At 23.8% G+C, this 19,239-nt stretch overlaps 9 protein-coding genes across 9 annotated transcripts; 3 read left to right on the top strand and 6 right to left on the bottom strand.

The window, feature by feature from the left end:
• Nucleotides 1–677: 677 nt before the first annotated feature.
• Nucleotides 678–1,919, top strand: DICPUDRAFT_6501 (uncharacterized protein; the record flags this gene model as incomplete). The annotated part of the gene is made up of 1 exon (XM_003291227.1): nt 678–1,919. A coding segment is annotated over one exon (1,242 nt), but the record flags the coding sequence as incomplete, so codon positions are not given.
• Nucleotides 1,920–2,289: 370 nt separating this feature from the next.
• On the bottom strand, nt 2,290–3,942 carry DICPUDRAFT_38705 (dihydropyrimidinase; the record flags this gene model as incomplete). Its single annotated transcript, XM_003291223.1, has 3 exons — nt 2,290–3,503; nt 3,581–3,671; nt 3,760–3,942. 3 exons carry the CDS (start codon nt 3,940–3,942, stop codon nt 2,290–2,292), a joined length of 1,488 nt encoding a protein of 495 aa, XP_003291271.1.
• Nucleotides 3,943–4,374: 432 nt separating this feature from the next.
• DICPUDRAFT_81950 (uncharacterized protein) lies at nt 4,375–5,366 on the bottom strand (the record flags this gene model as incomplete). The annotated part of the gene is made up of 2 exons (XM_003291222.1): nt 4,375–4,731; nt 4,800–5,366. 2 exons carry the CDS (start codon nt 5,364–5,366, stop codon nt 4,375–4,377), a joined length of 924 nt encoding a protein of 307 aa, XP_003291270.1.
• A 643-nt stretch (nt 5,367–6,009) lies between these two features.
• Nucleotides 6,010–7,893, bottom strand: DICPUDRAFT_81949 (uncharacterized protein; the record flags this gene model as incomplete). The annotated part of the gene is made up of 4 exons (XM_003291221.1): nt 6,010–6,130; nt 6,844–7,283; nt 7,435–7,638; nt 7,705–7,893. The coding sequence occupies 4 exons, from the start codon at nt 7,891–7,893 to the stop codon at nt 6,010–6,012; spliced, it is 954 nt and encodes a 317-aa protein (XP_003291269.1).
• Nucleotides 7,894–9,519: 1,626 nt separating this feature from the next.
• Nucleotides 9,520–10,476, bottom strand: DICPUDRAFT_81948 (uncharacterized protein; the record flags this gene model as incomplete). Its single annotated transcript, XM_003291220.1, has 1 exon — nt 9,520–10,476. One exon carries the CDS (start codon nt 10,474–10,476, stop codon nt 9,520–9,522), a length of 957 nt encoding a protein of 318 aa, XP_003291268.1.
• Nucleotides 10,477–10,989: 513 nt separating this feature from the next.
• DICPUDRAFT_38706 (uncharacterized protein) lies at nt 10,990–11,154 on the top strand (the record flags this gene model as incomplete). Its single annotated transcript, XM_003291226.1, has 1 exon — nt 10,990–11,154. One exon carries the CDS (start codon nt 10,990–10,992, stop codon nt 11,152–11,154), a length of 165 nt encoding a protein of 54 aa, XP_003291274.1.
• A 1,905-nt stretch (nt 11,155–13,059) lies between these two features.
• Nucleotides 13,060–14,359, bottom strand: DICPUDRAFT_155857 (uncharacterized protein; the record flags this gene model as incomplete). Its single annotated transcript, XM_003291219.1, has 4 exons — nt 13,060–13,302; nt 13,375–13,752; nt 13,897–14,100; nt 14,168–14,359. 4 exons carry the CDS (start codon nt 14,357–14,359, stop codon nt 13,060–13,062), a joined length of 1,017 nt encoding a protein of 338 aa, XP_003291267.1.
• Nucleotides 14,360–15,959: 1,600 nt separating this feature from the next.
• Nucleotides 15,960–17,407, top strand: DICPUDRAFT_155856 (uncharacterized protein; the record flags this gene model as incomplete). The annotated part of the gene is made up of 2 exons (XM_003291225.1): nt 15,960–16,999; nt 17,215–17,407. The coding sequence occupies 2 exons, from the start codon at nt 15,960–15,962 to the stop codon at nt 17,405–17,407; spliced, it is 1,233 nt and encodes a 410-aa protein (XP_003291273.1).
• A 1,452-nt stretch (nt 17,408–18,859) lies between these two features.
• Nucleotides 18,860–19,219, bottom strand: DICPUDRAFT_155855 (uncharacterized protein; the record flags this gene model as incomplete). The annotated part of the gene is made up of 2 exons (XM_003291218.1): nt 18,860–19,046; nt 19,110–19,219. 2 exons carry the CDS (start codon nt 19,217–19,219, stop codon nt 18,860–18,862), a joined length of 297 nt encoding a protein of 98 aa, XP_003291266.1.
• Between the last annotated feature and the right edge of the window lie 20 nt (nt 19,220–19,239).

Here is a 19,239-nt window from a genome sequence, read left to right as displayed (position 1 = left end):
AATAATAGTGTTATATAATTCACTTTTTAAAATAAAAAAAAAAATAAAAAAAAAAAAGATTTAGTGTTTTCAAGTTTTTTTTTTAATTTAGTTTCAACCTATCGAATTTTTAACCAAGTTTAAATCAATAGATAGAGGTAATACCCATTGACAATCTTTATAATTAAAGAAATAAAACATTTATTAATTTTAATTTTATTTATTTATTATCTTTTTTTTTTTTTATTTTTTTGTTTTTAATCTTTTTTTTTTTTTTAATTTTTTTTTTTTTTTATTTACTTTTGGCATCATTGTTAAATAACAATTACATTTCTTTCCTATAGATTTTAAATCTGTTGTTTATTGAATCAAATAATTAATTCACTCACTCACACCCACTTAAACCCACACTATAAAATTTTTTTTGTAAATATAAAAAAAAAAAAAAAAGGAAAAAATTAATTTTTAAATATAATGAACTGCTTAAAAAAAATTTTAATATTTTTTTGTTTTCGCAATAAACATAAATTTCATATATTCCCATACCAATTTTGATCTTATCAAATCAAGAGAAGAATATGCAAACGATTTTAAACAGGTAATTATATCATTTTATTATTTTTTTATATTTTATATTTTTTTTTTTTTTTTTTTTTATTATAAAAATTGATAATTATTCAAATTTTTTTTATTATTTTCAGGCACTTTCATTTAAAACAGTTTCATACGATAAAACCGATACTGAAAATAAAATTGACTATAATCAATTTCTAGATTTCCACAATTTTTTGCAATATAAGTTTCCTTTTGTCCACTTACATTTAAATAAAACAATTATAAACAAATATTCATTAATTTACAGATGGGATGGAACAAATTCAAATATTAAACCACTATTTATCAATGCCCATTATGATGTTGTACCAGTTGAGCAAAGTAAATGGAAGTATAACCCATTTGGTGAAATTAACAATGAAATTATTTATGGAAGAGGTGCCTTGGATAATAAGCTAATAGTGATGGCATCAATGGAAGCAATCGAAGCAATGTTAAAAAATGGTTTTCTTCAACCTAAAAGAACAATATATTTATGTTTTGGTCATGATGAAGAGATTGGCGGTGTAGAAGGTCACAAAATGATTTCTAAATATCTATATGAAAGAAAAGTGTTTCCAGAGGCCATTATTGATGAAGGTAGTCCAATATTAGGTCCAAATGTTTTCCCAGGATTAAATAAAATGACCGCACCAGTTGGAATTTCAGAAAAAGGTTATTTATATTATAGATTAATGGTAAATTTAAATAGCAGTGGTCATTCATCGATTATAAGTGAAAGTGTAATTGGGATTTTATCAAGGGCATTAGCTAGAATTGATAGCAATCCATTCGAACCTGTAGATAATATAGAGTCTACCAATCCATTTTTAAAGTATTTCTCCAAAGATGTTATTAATGGAAGCCCACTCCTCACCTCATTTGTTAAAACCACGACATCATTGACTATAGTTCGTTCTGGTGATAAAGTAAACATTGCTCCATCATCTGCCACTGCATGGGTAAGTCATAGAATTGTTCAAGGAAACACTGTTGATTATGTAAAGAACCGTATATTAGAAATTATAAACGATACTAGGGTTTCTATGGAAATCGACGATCACCTTGAACCATCACCAATCAGTTCAAATTCATGTTACTCTTTCCAAACTTTAAAAGATACATTCCAACAACAATTCAATGGTTATAATTTTGAAGTATTACCAATTCAATTAATTGCAAATACTGACACAAGACACTATTGGAATTTAACTTCAAATATTTATCGTATAACACCAGCACTTGGCTCAACACAAGATATTTCAACTATTCATGGAAATAACGAAGGTATTTTAATTGATGAATATTTAAAGTCAATTCATTTTTATAAAAAATTAATATTAAATTTTAATATATTTAATAATACAATTGATGATACTGATAATAATAGCATTCAAAATAATAACAACAACAACAATAATAATAATAGTAATAATAATAATAATAATAATAACCATAACAATAATGATAATAACCATAAAACAACAGAAAATATTGATAATAATAATCATAAAGAAAATGATGAAAAATGTTTTTGTAAAAAAAATAATGAAAACAACTCAATTAATTTTAAAAGCGAACATAAAAATAAATATAATAGGTTTGATATTTATACTATTATATAATTATATATAATAGAATAAATATTAATTATAATGTTTTTTTCTTTTTTATTTATTAATCTTTTTTATTTATTAATCTTTTTTATTTTTTAATTTAATTTAATTTAATAACTGGACCGGTATATGGTTCACGATCTACTTTTCTTAATAATTCATTTCTAACAATATCTCTTTGAGCAATACCATTAAATACTGGGCCAAATGGTTTTCTTGGAACAAATGTACCGCTACCTTTTTTAGTTGAAAGTTTGTTATCATTCCAAACGATATTACCAGCAACGATTGTAGTGGTTGCAATACCTGTAACTTTGATACCTTCGAAAATATTGAAATCAACAGCATGATGATGGGTATCTTTTGAAATGGTTTTAGAAGCTTTTGGATCCCAAAGTACAATATCCCCATCGCTACCAATATCGATACGACCTTTTCTTGGGTATACATTGAAAATACGTGCAGCTTCGCTTGAAGTGGCTCTGACGAATTGTGAATGAGTTAATTTACCTTTATTAACACCATTTTCCCAAACAATAGACATTCTATCTTCTACACCATTAACACCATTTGGAATTTTGGTAAAGTCGTCTTTACCCAAGGCTTTTTGTTCGGCACAAAAAGTACAATTATCAGTACCAACACAATCTAAATCACCATTAGCTAAATAATCCATTAATACTTCTTTAGTTCTTGGATCTGGACGAATTGGTGGGCCCATAACGTAGGCAGCGGCATGTCTCCAATCATGATTCCACATATGAGTACCATCAACACCTAAGCCTGCAGCAATTGGTTCGCCATATACACGTCTACCATCCTTTCTATGTCTTGCGATAACCTCAGCAGCACCAATACTCATTACATGGACAATGTATACTGGGGTGTTAACACGATTGGCGATTGTGATTGCTCTATTGGTGGCTTCAGCTTCTAAATCTTCTGGTCTTGATAACTCGTGACCTTCTGGACCATTGATACCCATCTCTAACATCTTCTTTTGACCTTCAAATACTAAATCACCATTTTCAGCATGAACTTGACCAATTGCACCTAATTCCTTGCATCTCTTGAAAATATGATACATCTCTTCATCTGTAACCATAAATGAATTTTTATATGCCATAAATACTTTAAAACTATTTACACCTCTTTCTTTTACAAGAATTTCCATTTCTTTTGATACCTGTTCACTCCACCAAGTAACTGCCATATGTAATGAGTAATCGCAATTAACTTTTTCATCTGCCCATTTTCTCCATTGGTCATAAGCTTCTAATAATGATTGTCCTTTAGTTGGAATAACAAAATCGACTATTTTTTAATAATATAAAGAAATTTTAATAATCTAAAAATATTCAATTGATGCTATTTTTTTTTTTAAAACTTACTAATAAAAGTTGTACCACCAGCAACTGCTGCCTGAGTACCAATATCAAAATCATCGACTGAAACTGTACCCATAAATGGTAATTGGAAATGCTTAAAAATTATAATTATTTTATTAAATAAAATTAATATTAGTATTTTAATATAAAGTAATCTCCTTTTTTTTTTTTTTCTTACTTACAGTATGTGTATCAATACCACCTGGAATTAAAAGTTTATCAGTTGCATCTACAACTTTAATACCTTCAATTGGTTTGATTGATGGTGCAATTTGTGTAATAATACCTTTTTGAATTAAAACATCGGATTTAAATTCTCTATCATCGTTTACAACGGTACCATTTACAATTAAAATATCAGCCATTATTTATTTATTTAAAAATACAAAAGTTAAAAAAATAATAAAAAAAAAATAAAAAATTTTAGTTTATTAAAAAAAAAAAATTTGAAAATTAAAAAAACACAGGATAAAAAATATGAAAAAAGTTTTATTATAATTAATTTTTTTAAAAAAATATCTTTTTTTTTTTTTTTTTTTTTTTAAAAAAAATTAAAAATAATTAGATCACACAAAATTTTAATGTGGGGTTTTTTTATGTTTTTTGTGGGTAATATAAATTTTCAGATGAGTTTTTTTTGTTTGGCTAAACTATTATATTAAGAATTAAATAAATATTGAATATATTTTTCAATTTTAATTAAATATTAAAAGATGAAACAAATTTAAGGTTTAAATAAGAGTATGTGAAATTTTCAAAAAATAATATTTATAATAGTTATAATACATTTTTATTTATTATTGTTCACTACTAATAACAACAGTGGTTGTGGTTGTTGTAGTTGTTGAGTTGTTTTGATTTTCTAAAACCTCTTTTTTTACATCTTCAATATTTCCATTTCTATTACTTTTATATTTGATATTTTCATCATTTTTTATTTCTATAATTGATTCCTCAATAACTTGATTTGTTTTTTTTTCTTCTGAATTATTATAATCTTCATTTGGATACTCTACTTCTATTTCTTTAATATCTATTGTTATATTACCAAAAAAATATTGTCTATTATTTAATTGTTGAATTAAAGGAATAAACTCCAATTCTTTATATGTCACATGTAATTTTTTATAATAATTTTCAATATTATTTATTCTCTAAAATTTAAAAAAAACTATTAGAAAAACAATAAATTACAAAAAACAAAATAACATTTAAAACTTACATATAGAATTGTTTTTTTTTGTATCAAATTAATTAAATAAGTGAATGAAAATAATAAAATTGTTGGTATTATTATTGTAAAGAAATATTCATATGGACTTTTGAAATAAAATAAAAGAAAAAAGATAATTGCTTGTAGTGCTATTATAAATGCAACATTGATTGAGTGTATTATTATAAAAAGATATGATTTGCTATTTATATTATTCGACTTTTTTATTATTTTAAAAAATTGATCCTTATTTATATATTTTTCTAATTCAGACGGGTAGTATGGCGAAAATTGTGAACCTTGAAATTGTTTCATAATTATATATTTCTCTTTAGTGTTTACTATTATATTATAGTTGTTATAATGTGAAAAGTTTTGAAATATATTACTAGATAATTCAATTGAATCATCTTTATTATTATTTATTTTAAAAAAACCACTTCCATTTGATTCAACCTCATTATTATTATTATAATTATTATTACTGTAATTATTATTTGTATCACAATTATTACTTGAGTTAAATTTTAAATTGTAATTAAAACTATTACTACTATTATTACTAACTATTGACATTAATTATTTTATATTATATAGAATCATACAGAATCGTATATTTAACATTTAATTTGGAAATAAAAGTAAAAAATATTTTATTTTTAAAATCACCCTACATAAAAAAAAAAAAAAATAAAAAAAAAAAACAGTGTACTTAACTATATCCCTGTTATTTGAGACTCTCCCGAAAATCTCAGAGATGAAGCTCTTAAAAAAAAAATTTTGTTTTATTTTTTTTTTTAAAAAAATTTTTCCCAATTTATTGAATATTTTTTAAAAAATTGTGATTTTTTTTTTTTTTTGAATGTTTGGTGAATTTTTTTTTAAAATGAAGATATATTATTTTTAAAGATAAAATTTATCTCCAGAAACTAATAAAAATCTTAATTGTAATGTATTTGGAGAGCTTTGATTCATAGTTTGAAATATTAACTGAAACCTTTAATCCGCCTTCTTCAAGTGATAGCTTCATACCTACAAATTCATATACTTTATCCTGTTTTACTTCTTCAATTATATATGTTAAAATACCTTAATTATTGTCGAGTTTTTATGAGAATTGATATATAGCTTTTTCTTTATCTATTGAAATATCCCAGCGTTTTCTTCAAATAATTTGTTGAAGCTTTTTCGAAGGAACAAATCTATCATTTTTAATAGATCAAGAGCATTGACCCGTTGTAGTATCAAATTGAACATTTTCTGGACTAGTACAGTTGTTTGGGCAACATTGGATTGGATTAAAATATTGAAATTTACCAAATAAACTAAAATAATTACATCTTTAGTACCCATACCACCCTCAAGTTTTTTTTTTTAAATAATACAAATTTGTATTATTTTTTTTATTTTTTTTTATTTTTTTTTATTTTTTTTTATTTTTTTTATTTTTTTTTTTATTTTTTATTTTTTTATTTTTTAGCTTGGAAATTCTATAATTATTTATCAAAAAATTAAATATTTAGATGTTGATGATTATCATTCATGCATGAATTGGTTAATTAGGAGTTAAATACAAAGCAAAAAAAAAAATTAAAAAAAATTATTTACAATTATTTTCTTTATTAATTTAATTATTAAACTATTAATTATCAAAATTTATTTATTAAATGATTATTTAATTAAATTTATAATAATTTAGTTTTTAAAATACTGATTGGTTATCTATTATTGGATATGCTTTTGCCAGTGAATCTAAGTGGTGGTTTTTTACCTGCATGGTCCAATAATTGTTTCAATTTCTATTTATTGTTTTTTGGTGGTGTAAAATTTTGATGAAGAGTTTTGATATATGTATGGTGTAAATCTTAATGTTTTTTTTTAATCTTTAAATAAATTCTGATGAGTACGGCATGACCTCCTGTGCTGATATCATTATGGAATATTTGAAGAACTAGTTGAGATAAAAAAGTAATTGTTGATATTGATCTAGATGAAATGATGCCCTGGATTTTCTCTAATAGAAAGTAGGGCTTTGTAAATGACCAACTTTTACTTTTTTAAATTGTCAGTTTCATCATCAAATGATGAAAGGGGTGGGCTATCAGAAGTGGTCCATGAATTACTATTTAAGCTTGATGAGGAGCTTGGACAAATTGGAGAATTTATATCTGATCCATTACTAGTTGAATTATCACTGGAGTGGTTAGATAATTCATAACTGTTGCAATTTGGAGCATTTGAAAAAAATTCAACAGATGATTTGGCCATATCATCGTATTGTTTTTTTTCCAAAGCTAATCTGGATTGTGAATCTTTTAATTTTAATCTTAGTGCCAAAATTTCTTTATTTGCAACCTTTTTTATTTCAGATAATTGCTCTGATGCATTTTCCAATCTTGACTCTGTACGTACTCTGAGGGCATTAAATTTATAAACCTGAGCTTGAATTTCATTATTAAGTTTGGAGTTTGTTTCTTCAAGCTCAATGGTTTTCTAATTAAAAGAATAAAAATAAAAATAAAATAAGATATTAGTAAAAATAAAGTTTTGATTTATAATATTAAATATTAATAAACATTTGTTGATCATTAATAATTAATATTAATATTGATTTATCAATAATTATTTCTATTTAAATATTTACCTTTTTTAATTGTTCGTTTTGGTTTAATGCCTTTTTTAATTTTGCTGAGCCAGTTTCTGATAAAGGTTGACCTAGTATCACCTTCATTTCATTTTCATAAACTGATAGCAATCTTTTTAATTTTAAAGAATTATTTTGATTTTTTTCTAATTTTGATTGAATAGCCGCATTTTCCTTTGATAGGATTGCCTTTTCTTCGGAAAACTAAATATTTTTAATAAATAAATATTAATAAATTATAAAATATAGTTTATGTTATATGAAACTTACCTTCATCATAATTTCATTCTTTTGGTTTTCCAAAAGACGATCAACATCTTCTCTATTAAACATTTGAACATTATTGTTTTGTTGATGTTGTGGACGATAGTATTTGACGATGATTGCGGTACTAAGGAAATTAAATACAGAAAAAACAAAAATATAAAATACAATTAATGAAGTATCTAAATCAAACATTTTTTTTTACTATTAACAATAAATTGTAGTGTTTAAAATATATATAAAAAATAAATAACTAATTAAAAAAAACTATTGTGATTAGATAAAATTTATAAAATATGAATTTGGAAATGTAAAAAATAAAGATTGACTATACAAAAAAAAATTTGTAAGCTTTTATTTTTTATTGAAACAAAAAAATATTATATAACAAAGTAAAACAATTTATGACAAATAAAAAAAAAAAAAAGAAAATATAACAAAATGAAAATTATTATAATGAAAAAAAAAATTAAAAAAAAATTAAAAAAAAATTAAAAAACAATACTATACTGTTTAATTTAAATTTTTTAATAATATTCATATAGTGTTCTTTTAGTTTACCTTAATTATATAAATTAAGTATTACAATAAAATATTATTTTATTAAATTCTCTCTCTGATATATTTTCATTGTAAAAAGAATTTAGTTTAAAAAAAAAAAAAAAAAAAAAAAAAAAAAAATTTAACATTTATCACTATAAAATGAATAGAATAGAATTTAATATAATAATATTAATAGTTTATAATAAAATAAAATAAAAAACATTGTAATGAAAAAAAGAATAGAGAAAAAGAAAAAAAAAGGAAAAGAAAAGTCATTAATTACTAACATGCGAGACTTGGGTTTCGAACCCGGAGGATATAAATAATGTAATGTATTCATACATCATTTTATAATTAAATGAATATTACAGTTGTACTTATATCTCAAATATTAAAATTTAAAATAATTAAATTTATTTTTTAGTATTTAGTTTTGTTTTTTTTTTTTTTTTTTTTTTTAAAAGTGAAGATTATTAAAAACAGATGCTTTAAATTAATGTAAGGTACTAAGATCAAATAATTAAATAAAATAAAATTTATACATTATTATAAGTTGGGCACAGTTTTGTCAATTCGTGTAATCGGTAAAATAAATTCGTTGTAATGTAGATGGAGCTACTTTAGTTATAGATAAATAATAAATATAAATAATTCTAATAATCAAATAAATATACAATTCTTTGTTTGTGAAAACTAAAACCGAAAACCGAAAACTAACTAGTTGAGATATAATTATAACTGTAATATTCATTTAATTCTAAAATGCATATGAATACATTACATCGTGTGTGATTCGGAAAACCTACGAGACTGGGAATTCGCACCCGGAGCGGTAACTTAGGAAATTAAATCATATCTCCTGGAAGAAATATAATAAAAAAATTGTTGTCTGAGGGATTCGAACCCTCGCATCAATGATATTGCAGCCTTAATGCAACCCCTTAGACCAACTCGGGCAAAACAACATGAATATATTTGTAGTTAAACTGCCCCCCGTCCGACCATATGTGCTGTTTTGATCGCGTTAATTAATATATCTATGATCCTAGACTTATTAAGAGTCACTAACTGCTGTTTACTAACTACTTTTTAGTAACTACCATTCCAGTATTTCCAACTAACTTAAGAATTAGCTTATAGAACCAATCTCATTCACTCAGTCTAAAACTTCAGAGGTTTTTTTATTCTATTTTATTCAATAAACTACAATTTCATTACACATATAATATTTGTTTATTTGTTGTTTATTTGTTATACTTTTTATATATATATACTTAATCATTTGTAAGCTGTATAGAGCTTCATTATATTTTTTGGGGCAATGGTAAGGCTCCGACGCTGCCGTACTAGAAAAGATAGTGGCAAACTGAGATACAATTCTGAATAAAATTTGAATGCACCTTCTAAACTAATAAAACTGGAAAGTTCAATTGATTCACACAATATCGAATCAACAATGGCAATATTTTCTTTTCCGTATGCACCCCTGTGATTATTATACATAACCAAAGCTAAACTTCTAAAGTTTGAAGAAACTGATGAGGGGTTAACCTGGACTGGATTCCCAATATTAATTATTTCGCTGTGGCATAAATTGAAATATTTTAATGTAGGGACCAATTCATGTACATTTAATGAAGGAAGAATTTCAATTAAATATTCCTTGCAGAGATTGACCTTTTCGGATTTGTCATTATACAAAATAGGTAAAAATCTGATAATATTAATTGAACGGCATTTACCACTAATAAAAAAAAATAGAGATAAAATAATATAACTGATATTTTCTTGAATTTTACTCTGTTTACGCTTTTGTTTTGATTTAAGCTTTTCCAAAAGTCCCAAAGAGTCAATAAATATACAGTCTATAATGTCTTGGAATCCATCGATTTTGCTATTTGAAATGTTATCTTTTATTTCTTTTTCAAATTTATAGAAATTTGAGATCATTTCTTCAACTTTAATAAAGTTGATTTCTAAACCAGAAATGACATTTACAAGACTTGAGATAAAATTTTCAAGAGTATGGATATTTGAAAAATTATTACTATAATTTTTATCAAGAGCATTATAATTATTATTATTTTTATTATTATTAATAATTTTGTTGATGTTGTAGTTTTGGTTCTTTATTTTATTTTTGGTTGAAAAAAAGAAGGCCATTATTAAAGCTAAAAAAAAACTAATTAAGATGAAAACTAATGAGGAACTGGAAATAATTATAAAATTATTCATTTTAAATTAATCAGTATTATATATTGGATTGAGAATGATTATTGTAAATGGTGTTTTGATTATTCTTTATAAAATATATTAATGAAAAAAATTATAATATATAATATTTTTATGATTGAGTTTTGTTAATTAAAAAATTATTTAATAAATAAAAAAATTTAAAAAATAAAATAAAAATAAAAAATTTTTAAAACAAATATTAAAATTTTTTATTTTTTAAAAATAATTAAAATTGATTTAATTGTTTTTTTATTCTTTTTTTTTTATGAAAATATTTCTTTTTAATGAATTTTAAAAAAATTGGAGGTGGGTGGATTATATACCAATTGATAATTAAAATAGGAGTAAAATGATATAAGCTTTATAATGTTGGTCCATGATTTTTTGACCACTTCCTTCAATTAGAATTGTGTAAAGATTAATTTTAATTTACTTTTGTTTTATTATAGTTATTTAATTTTGGTGTTAATGAGGACTTTTGTATAAATTGCTAACCACTAATATTTAATTTTAATGCGGACCACCAAAACAGATATTTCATCACCAAAAATAAATATCCTCATTGGTGTAGTCGGTAACACTCTAGTCTTTCACACTGGTACCTCGGGTTCGATTCCCGAATGGGGAGCTTTTTTTATTGAAAATCTTTCCAGAGATTTATGTAATGTAATCATGTAAGGTACTAAGATCAAATAATTACAATAAAAGAACTCCATCAACTTCATTCACAACAAACCATGTAGGCTATGTAATGAAAATCTTAATAATGATCCATATGGATCATTATTTTATTTTTCAAATGTAAAAAAACTCTGAAATTCATCAACTTCAATAAACTAAAATCATTTATATTCATTACTTCGGGAAGGGGCCTCAATTGGTCACTGGACATAACAAGATCAAGAAGGAATATATCAATAAAAAATATTACATACAAAATCCCAGAAGGTCGCAAATCCGATGGAGAAATAAATATGGATTACAACAACACCAGATTTCACAAATCACACTTCCAATGGAACTATAAAGCAATAGATTTCGACTTAACTAGATGTTTTGCTTATAGAAATGCCATAGCCCTGGTATTTCATCAAGTTTGGATTTGGTTATGTAAAGAATTATATGACGATCAAGAAAATACAATAAAAGAACTCGATTATAAGAATCTAACCTCAAAATGGACTAAACTAGCTACTTTAGAATACTTAAAAGGTTTAAAAAACATCAAGGAAAGACACGCTAAACAACCACAAACAATTAGCAACATCAATGAAGAATATAGAAAATCCAAAAGAAGAATAGCAAGAGCATACTTCATCAGCACCAAATCTTTACCAAATATCAACAGTTTAGAATATTTTCTTTAAAAACTTTATAAAAAAACATTAAATAAAATTTTACTGATTAATTTAAAGCATTTGCTTTTAATTATCTTCACTTTTAAAAAAAAAAAAAAAAATAATTAAATAAAATAAAATTTATATGAAATATTTATGTTTTTGTAAAATTCGAAAAATAAAAAGTTTTTATTATTTTTATTTTTTTATTTTTTTAAAATTTCTTTTTTGATGAATTAAATTCTACTGATTAATTTAAAGCATTTGCTTTTAATTATCTTCTGAAATTGCTATTATTATTTGATCCAACTGGGGAAGATTCTACACTAATGAGTCGGATTATATACCACTTGATACAAATTTATAAAGATCAGAGGTTGATGAGACTACCAGATACAAAAGACAATAATATCGAGAATTTGCACAGCTTGGAGAAACAGACTCGATTCTTCTAATTTTGATAAAAAAAATGATTCACTACTGCTGGAATATGGTTTTGAGTGTAATTGTTGATGGTTGTAAAGGGTATTTATACTGCTGGAATATGATTTTGAGTGTGATTGCTGATGGTTGTAAAGGGTGTTTATACTGCTGGAATACGATTTTGAGTGTGATTGTTGATAGTTGTAAAGGGTGTTTATACTGCTGGAATATGTGATTGTTGATGGTTGTAGAGGGTATTTATACTGCTGGAAAACGGTTCTGAATGAATTGTGATTATCATTAAAGGGAAAAGTGAATCTGGTTTTTGGTTCTGATTAAGTTGGAGATTGTCGTGAACTTTGTTTTCGAATTTTGATCTTAACTTTAGATTAGAAACTTTGGACGTATTGATATTGAGGAATAAAGAATTGGAATTAGGCTAAATAAGAATTAAAGTTAAATATTAGTTTCTTTTATTTTTAAATATATGAATTATTTTAATGTTATTATTATAGTTACCTTTTTGAATTTCTATATTAATATTTGGAACTGGAACTTTAATATTATTATAAATTTACTTTGCTTCTTTTTGTAGAGCTGAACAATATGATGATATATTTATTATTAAAATATTGATAATGATTTGACTATTTAGAACTACTTGGACAAATTTTCGGATGATGTATATAAATGTAATTGTAATCAATAAATGAAACTAGGAATGAAACGAGTTAATTAATAATAAGGACTTCATCATATTCGTTTTAAAGAAACTTTGAATAAAGTACGTAAATTATTAATTTAATCGCCCCCAATTTCATTATTAATCCATATTTATATAAGCATCAAATATTGGTTCGTAAATATTGTGAACAAAACGACGACGCAATAAATGGTGATAAAATTGCTCCATGTTATCACTGGATTCATCATCGGAATCATTATCATTATCATTTTCATTTTCATTTTCAAAATTATCGGAATCATCAATGAAATTGTAATCTAATTCTTGTTCATGGGCTCTATTTTCAACATCGCCTACTACTATTGGATCATGACCGACTCTCTACAGTTATAAAATGAAAAAAAATTAATATATATTTTTTTATTTATTAAATAAATGTATGAATTTACTTACTTTAATTGTATAGAATCTTGCTCTACATAATGGGCAAGTATTTTTAATTTTATGCCATGTATCCATGCAATCAAAACAGAATTTGTGATTGCAATCAATGGTGGCGATGCTATTAGTCTCCATATCTTCCATGCAAACGTAACATTTATTATCTTCTTGTTGTTGTTTTTTTTTCAAAGCTAATTTGGATTTTGCATCTTTTAATTTTAAATTAAGTTCAAGAATTTGTTTTTTGGCAACTTTTTTTATTTCTTCTAATTGCTCCGATGCATTGGTTAATTTTGACTCGGCATGTACTCTAAGGTCATTAAAATTTTTAACTTGAACTTGGATTTGATTATAAAGTTGTGAGTTTGATTCCTCAAGTTCCAAAGTTTTCTAAATTGAAAATAAAAAAAATTAATCATAAGATATTAGTAAAATGAAATTATGATGATGTGTAAAAAATTATTTATAATATTAATTAACAATATTTAATTATTAATTATTAATAATAATAATTATTTTTAATAAAATATTTACCTTTTTAAATTGTTCATTTTCTTCCAAAGCTTTTCTTAATTTTAATGAATCTGGTACTGCTAAAGGTTGCTTTAGTACCTCTTCCATTTTTTTTTCATAATCCAATAGCAAATCTTTTAGTTTTGAAGATTTGATTTGTTTTTTTTTCAATTTTATTTGAATTTCCTCATTTTCTTTTGCTAGAATAGCTTTTTCTTCGGAAATCTAAATATTTTTAAAAAATAAATATTAATAAATTATAAAATATAGTTTTATGTTAAATGAAACTTACCTTTAAATTAATTTCATTTTTTTGATTTTCCAAGAGACGATCTACATCCTCTTTAGTAAACATTCCATTATTATTGGTTTGTTGTTGTTGTGGATAGTAATAATATTTGAGGATGATTGTGGTTATGAGGGAATTAAATACAGAATAAACAAAAATAAAAAAAACAATAACTAAATTATCTAAACTAAACATTTTATTATGATTGCTATTAAAAAAGAAGTGATGGTGATTAAATAAATATATATACAAAAAAAATTTAAATAAAATTTATTTACAAACAAAAAATATAAAATTATTAACAAAAAAAAAAAAAACAAATAATTAAATAAACTATAATAAATTATAATAAATAAAATATGATTGTGGAAATGTAAAAATTAAAGATATACTGAACACAAAAAAAATTGTAGTTTGTAAGTTTTAATTTTTATTGAAATAAAAAAAATTATAATATGAATAAGAAAAAAAAAAAAAGAAAATATAACAAAATAATTAAAAAAAAAATTAAAAAAAAAAAAATTAATAAAAATTAAAACAATACTATAATGTTTAATTTATAATTTTTATAGGTACACATATTTTTTTTCATTTACCTTTTTTTAATTTAAATTAAGTATTTTAATTAAATATTTTTATTCTCTCTCTGATATTTGAAATATCTACTACACTTTTGATTGTTAAAAGAATTTGTTTTTTAAAAAAAAAAATAAAAAAAAATTAAATAGAACTGAATTTAATATTTTAATGATTTATAAATAAATAAAATAAAAAAATACATTTTAATAAAAAAAAAAAAAAGAATTACAGTAATAGAGATATTAAAATAATGAAAAAAAAGTTAAAATGTGGTACTTTTTTTAAAACTAATATTTATTTATTTTTTTTTTTAAAAATAATTAAAATTCTTTAAACAGACAGCTTATTAATAAAAATAATTTATATTAGTTTTTTACCTATATATGTATTGATTTATTTGAATGTTTTTTTATTTAATATTAAAACATCCCAAAAAAAATTTAAAACCATAAAAAAAAAAGGTGTGGGAAAAAAAAAAAAAAAAATTTTAATATAAACACATAAATACTCATTGCTAAAACATAATGTAATATATTCAAAGTTATTTCTATTGTGTTATTGTGTATTACAATTTTATTTCTTTTGTCTTTTTTTTTTTTTCATTAGATTAAATTCATTTTAAAATAAAAGCTATTAAAATTTTAAAAATTTTTTTATTTTTTTTTTATTTAAATATTTTATAGTGGTTGAAAATTATCTTTAGCGTTATCCTTTTTTGTATCAAATGGGAATATTTAAAAAAAAAAGGATAAAAGGTGGGTAAAAGAAAAAGATAAAAAGGGATAATAATTTTATTAAATCAAATATAGAAATAATATTTGAAATTAATTAATATTTTTTTTTTTTTAAATCTTTTTTTTACAATTAACTTGGTATTCGGGATTTTTTTAAAAGAGAATTTAATGAATTTTTCAAATCAAAATATAGATTTAATAAAAATTCTCAATTTAAAACTAAAAAATAAAATAAAGTCTATATTAAACAATTGTATTTTTTTTTTTAATTTTAATTAATTTTTTTTTTTTTTTATAATTTATAAAAATTTTTTAATTTTTTTTTTTTCATTTATTAAAATTAAAGTTTTCATTCACACACTAGTTTTTTTACATCCAGCTTAATTTTTTTTTTTACATTAAATCATAAAATTTATTTTTTTATTTTTTACACTTATATACATTTTATTTTATTTCAAATAATTATTTATTTTTTAACAAAAATGGATAAATTTTTATTATTATGTATTTCTTTATTTATTGGTTTTGGGGTCATTTTTTTATATTATTTTGGTCCATTCATTTTCAAAAAAAACACCAACATTCAACACGGTTGCCAATGCTCTATTAAAAAGGAAAAGTGCCAATACTGTATCTCCAATGACAATATAGAATACTTGAAACAGCAAGAAAAAGAACGTCAAAGACTTGAAGAGATAAAAAATAGAGCATATCAACAGAGACTTTACCAACAGCAACTTTACCAACAACAACAGGAACAACTATATCAACAACAACTCTATCAACAACAACTCTATCAACAACAACTCTATCAACAACAACAACAACAAAGAGTACAAAGGCTCGAACAACAACAATTATATCAGCAACAACAACAAAGAGTCCAACAACAACAATTATATCAACAACAACAACAACAACAACAAAGACCCCAACAGCAACAAATACTCCAACAACAAAAACAGAGTGCAGCACAAATGATTAATGACCAGATGGTCCCAATGGATATCGATACACCATTGGTAAATACAAGAGGTTTGTCAAATATTCAACCTCATAAATTGAGCCAATCACAAATGGCAGAGATACGTTTAAATGAACGTATACATTTATACGGTTTAATGATCAGAAGGGAAATTCCAGGTGATGGAAATTGCCAGATGCATGCGCTATCTGATCAAATCTATGGTGACTTGGACCATAGTGCTTTAATTAGAACCGTAATTGTTAATTGGCTTAGAATCAATGGAGGATTTAAACTTCCCAATGGTGCCACCCTATCAGACTTTGTCTTTGATGCAAGTTGGGAAGAATATTGCAACAATATGTCAAAAAATGGTACATGGGGTGATCATTTAACATTAGTCGCAGCAGCTGAAATCTTTAAAATTAATATTACAATTATATCATCAGTTGCATCTCAAACTGGTTTCTTCATCGAAATTAAACCAAAAGTTAAAAGTGACTATTATGCTTTATTATCCCACATTGCAGAGTTCCATTACGGCTCATTGTGCCAATTGTAAACTCCCCTTCCATAGGTAAATATTTAAATATTTTATTTATTCACTATTTTTTTAAACTATATATTAATTGATATTTTTTACATTAAATTCAGCCATTTAAATATTTATAATCAAATGTCCCTAGATTTATTGCTGGTTGTTGTCTTTTTATAGATTCCGTTGGTAATTGTAACTTAGAAAAAAATTATAGTTGATGAAATTAGTTGTATAGAGTTGTTGATCCACGTACTGGTGAATCAGTTCAAGTAGTTAATGGTCTTCAAGGTGTTAAAAGAGTCAATTTTAAACAAATTTTAAAGCTAATGGTTGTACAATTAAAACCTGTTAATCTTGAATATGTTGCTGTTCCATATCAAGGTATTTGTGTTCAATTAGCTATTCCACTTGCCAGTAACGGTCGTTAAACCAGTGTTCCATGTATTGAAATTGGAAGTCAATTATGCGATATTGATCTTTTACAATTTAATAGCCCCATTGTTGCTACTGGTTTAGAAGATAGTAACAAACGTTTTATATAATTCCCGATAGAAGTATCAAACTATCGAAAATTTATATCCAAAACCCACCACAATTAAGTTAGAGTATTAGTAAGTCCAATGTTCAACAAAAAGTAACTTATAAATCAACACAAGTGATGTAGGCATATTTAATACCAAGAAAAATCTACAAGTCTTGCCCAGCTCCTTAGAATTAACTCCAGAAAGAATCCAATCAAAATTATTTCAATCACTAGAAAACTTGATATAGCTCTTTTTAACGTTGGCCAGTTAAAATCAGCATATTATCATTATTGAATGCTCTCAAATATATAGATGTAGAACCACCAACACCAAGAGAAAGTACAAAGCCAAAACAATTTTAGAATATTGGTTAAAGCTACTAATAATCAAAATATCTTTATTTCAATTTAGAAATGTTGGAAATGAGAGAAGAAATGCTTTGTCTTTTTATTCAAAGTATAATTGCATTTAGTGATTGTTCAAAAACATTAGATTTCTGGTGTTCTTATATTTCACTTCAATTATCACCCAATCTAAAAAGGTACTTTCCTGATTGGAATTTATAATCCGAAGGTTATTCTAATGGTATTCACCCACTTGGTAATAATGGTAACCAATCAACAAGTATATGTTTATTTTAGATCCAACAACATCAAAAAATTAATTATTTTTAGTAGACAAGAAACATAATACAAAAGAATTAGAAGAATTCCATTCAGCTTATTCGGGAAAATTAGTTGAACTAGATTAGGTTTAAATGTTTGAAACATTTTGGCAAAAAATAGGTTCTCATGTAGTAGCATGTATGGATTGTCAACAATCAAAGAAAACAAGTGTGGTATGTTAAATCCACCTTAAGTTTCGGAATTACATGAGACAATGGCAATGGATTTAAAGAATTTGCCAAAAACAAAAAATACAATCGATAGTGTATTCGTAATTACATATAGGTTCATTATAATAAGAATAGAAAAGAATTAAAAATCAATGAATATTGTTTAGTACTAAATCCAATTTAAAAATATAGTATCACAGGATCAATACAATATTTCAAGTTTTAAAAAAAAAATAAATATAAAAATTTAATACCCCTACATCAATATAAATATAAAATAATATTATTTTCATTTAAATTAATAAAAACCTCGACTAATACAAAAGGTCGAATTATTGTTTTTTTTTACAATGCTTTTTAATCTTTCGTTTTTTTTTTTTTTTTCATTCTGAATAATATTAATAATAATCTTTTTTTCTTATAAGTAATAGGTTTAAAGTGATCCGAAACTTGTTTTTTTTTAAAAATGAGGATTTTTATTTAATGTTTTTTTTATTATAAAGTTTTTAAAAGAAAATATTCTAAACTATTGATATTTGGAATTGATTTTGTGCTTCTCTTGCTCTTCTTTTGAGTATTATTCCTTGGCAATTGAGTATGGGTTTGATGGTACTACTTATTTCCTGTCGATCGAATTTCTTTCTATTTGCTCTTATTTGAACTTTTCTTGAACTGAGTACTATTCCACCTTTTTTGCTGATTGTACTGCTTTTTCATTTTATTATTTCGAATCTGAATCTATTTAGTGTTATGTGAATTTGGCATACGTACTTCCATTTTCTCCTTTTATACAATCTGTCACCTATACCTGCAATGTTTTCTAATATGTCATGGAAATCTTTGTATCTGATGTTGTCTGTGATGCTATTATTATATGACATGATTGTTTAATTTTTCCCCA

This window comes from Dictyostelium purpureum (genome assembly GCF_000190715.1).
Source record: "Dictyostelium purpureum unplaced genomic scaffold DICPUscaffold_267, whole genome shotgun sequence".
Classification (NCBI taxonomy): Eukaryota; Evosea; class Eumycetozoa; order Dictyosteliales; family Dictyosteliaceae; genus Dictyostelium; species Dictyostelium purpureum.
This window is presented reverse-complemented; position numbering and strand designations above follow the sequence as displayed.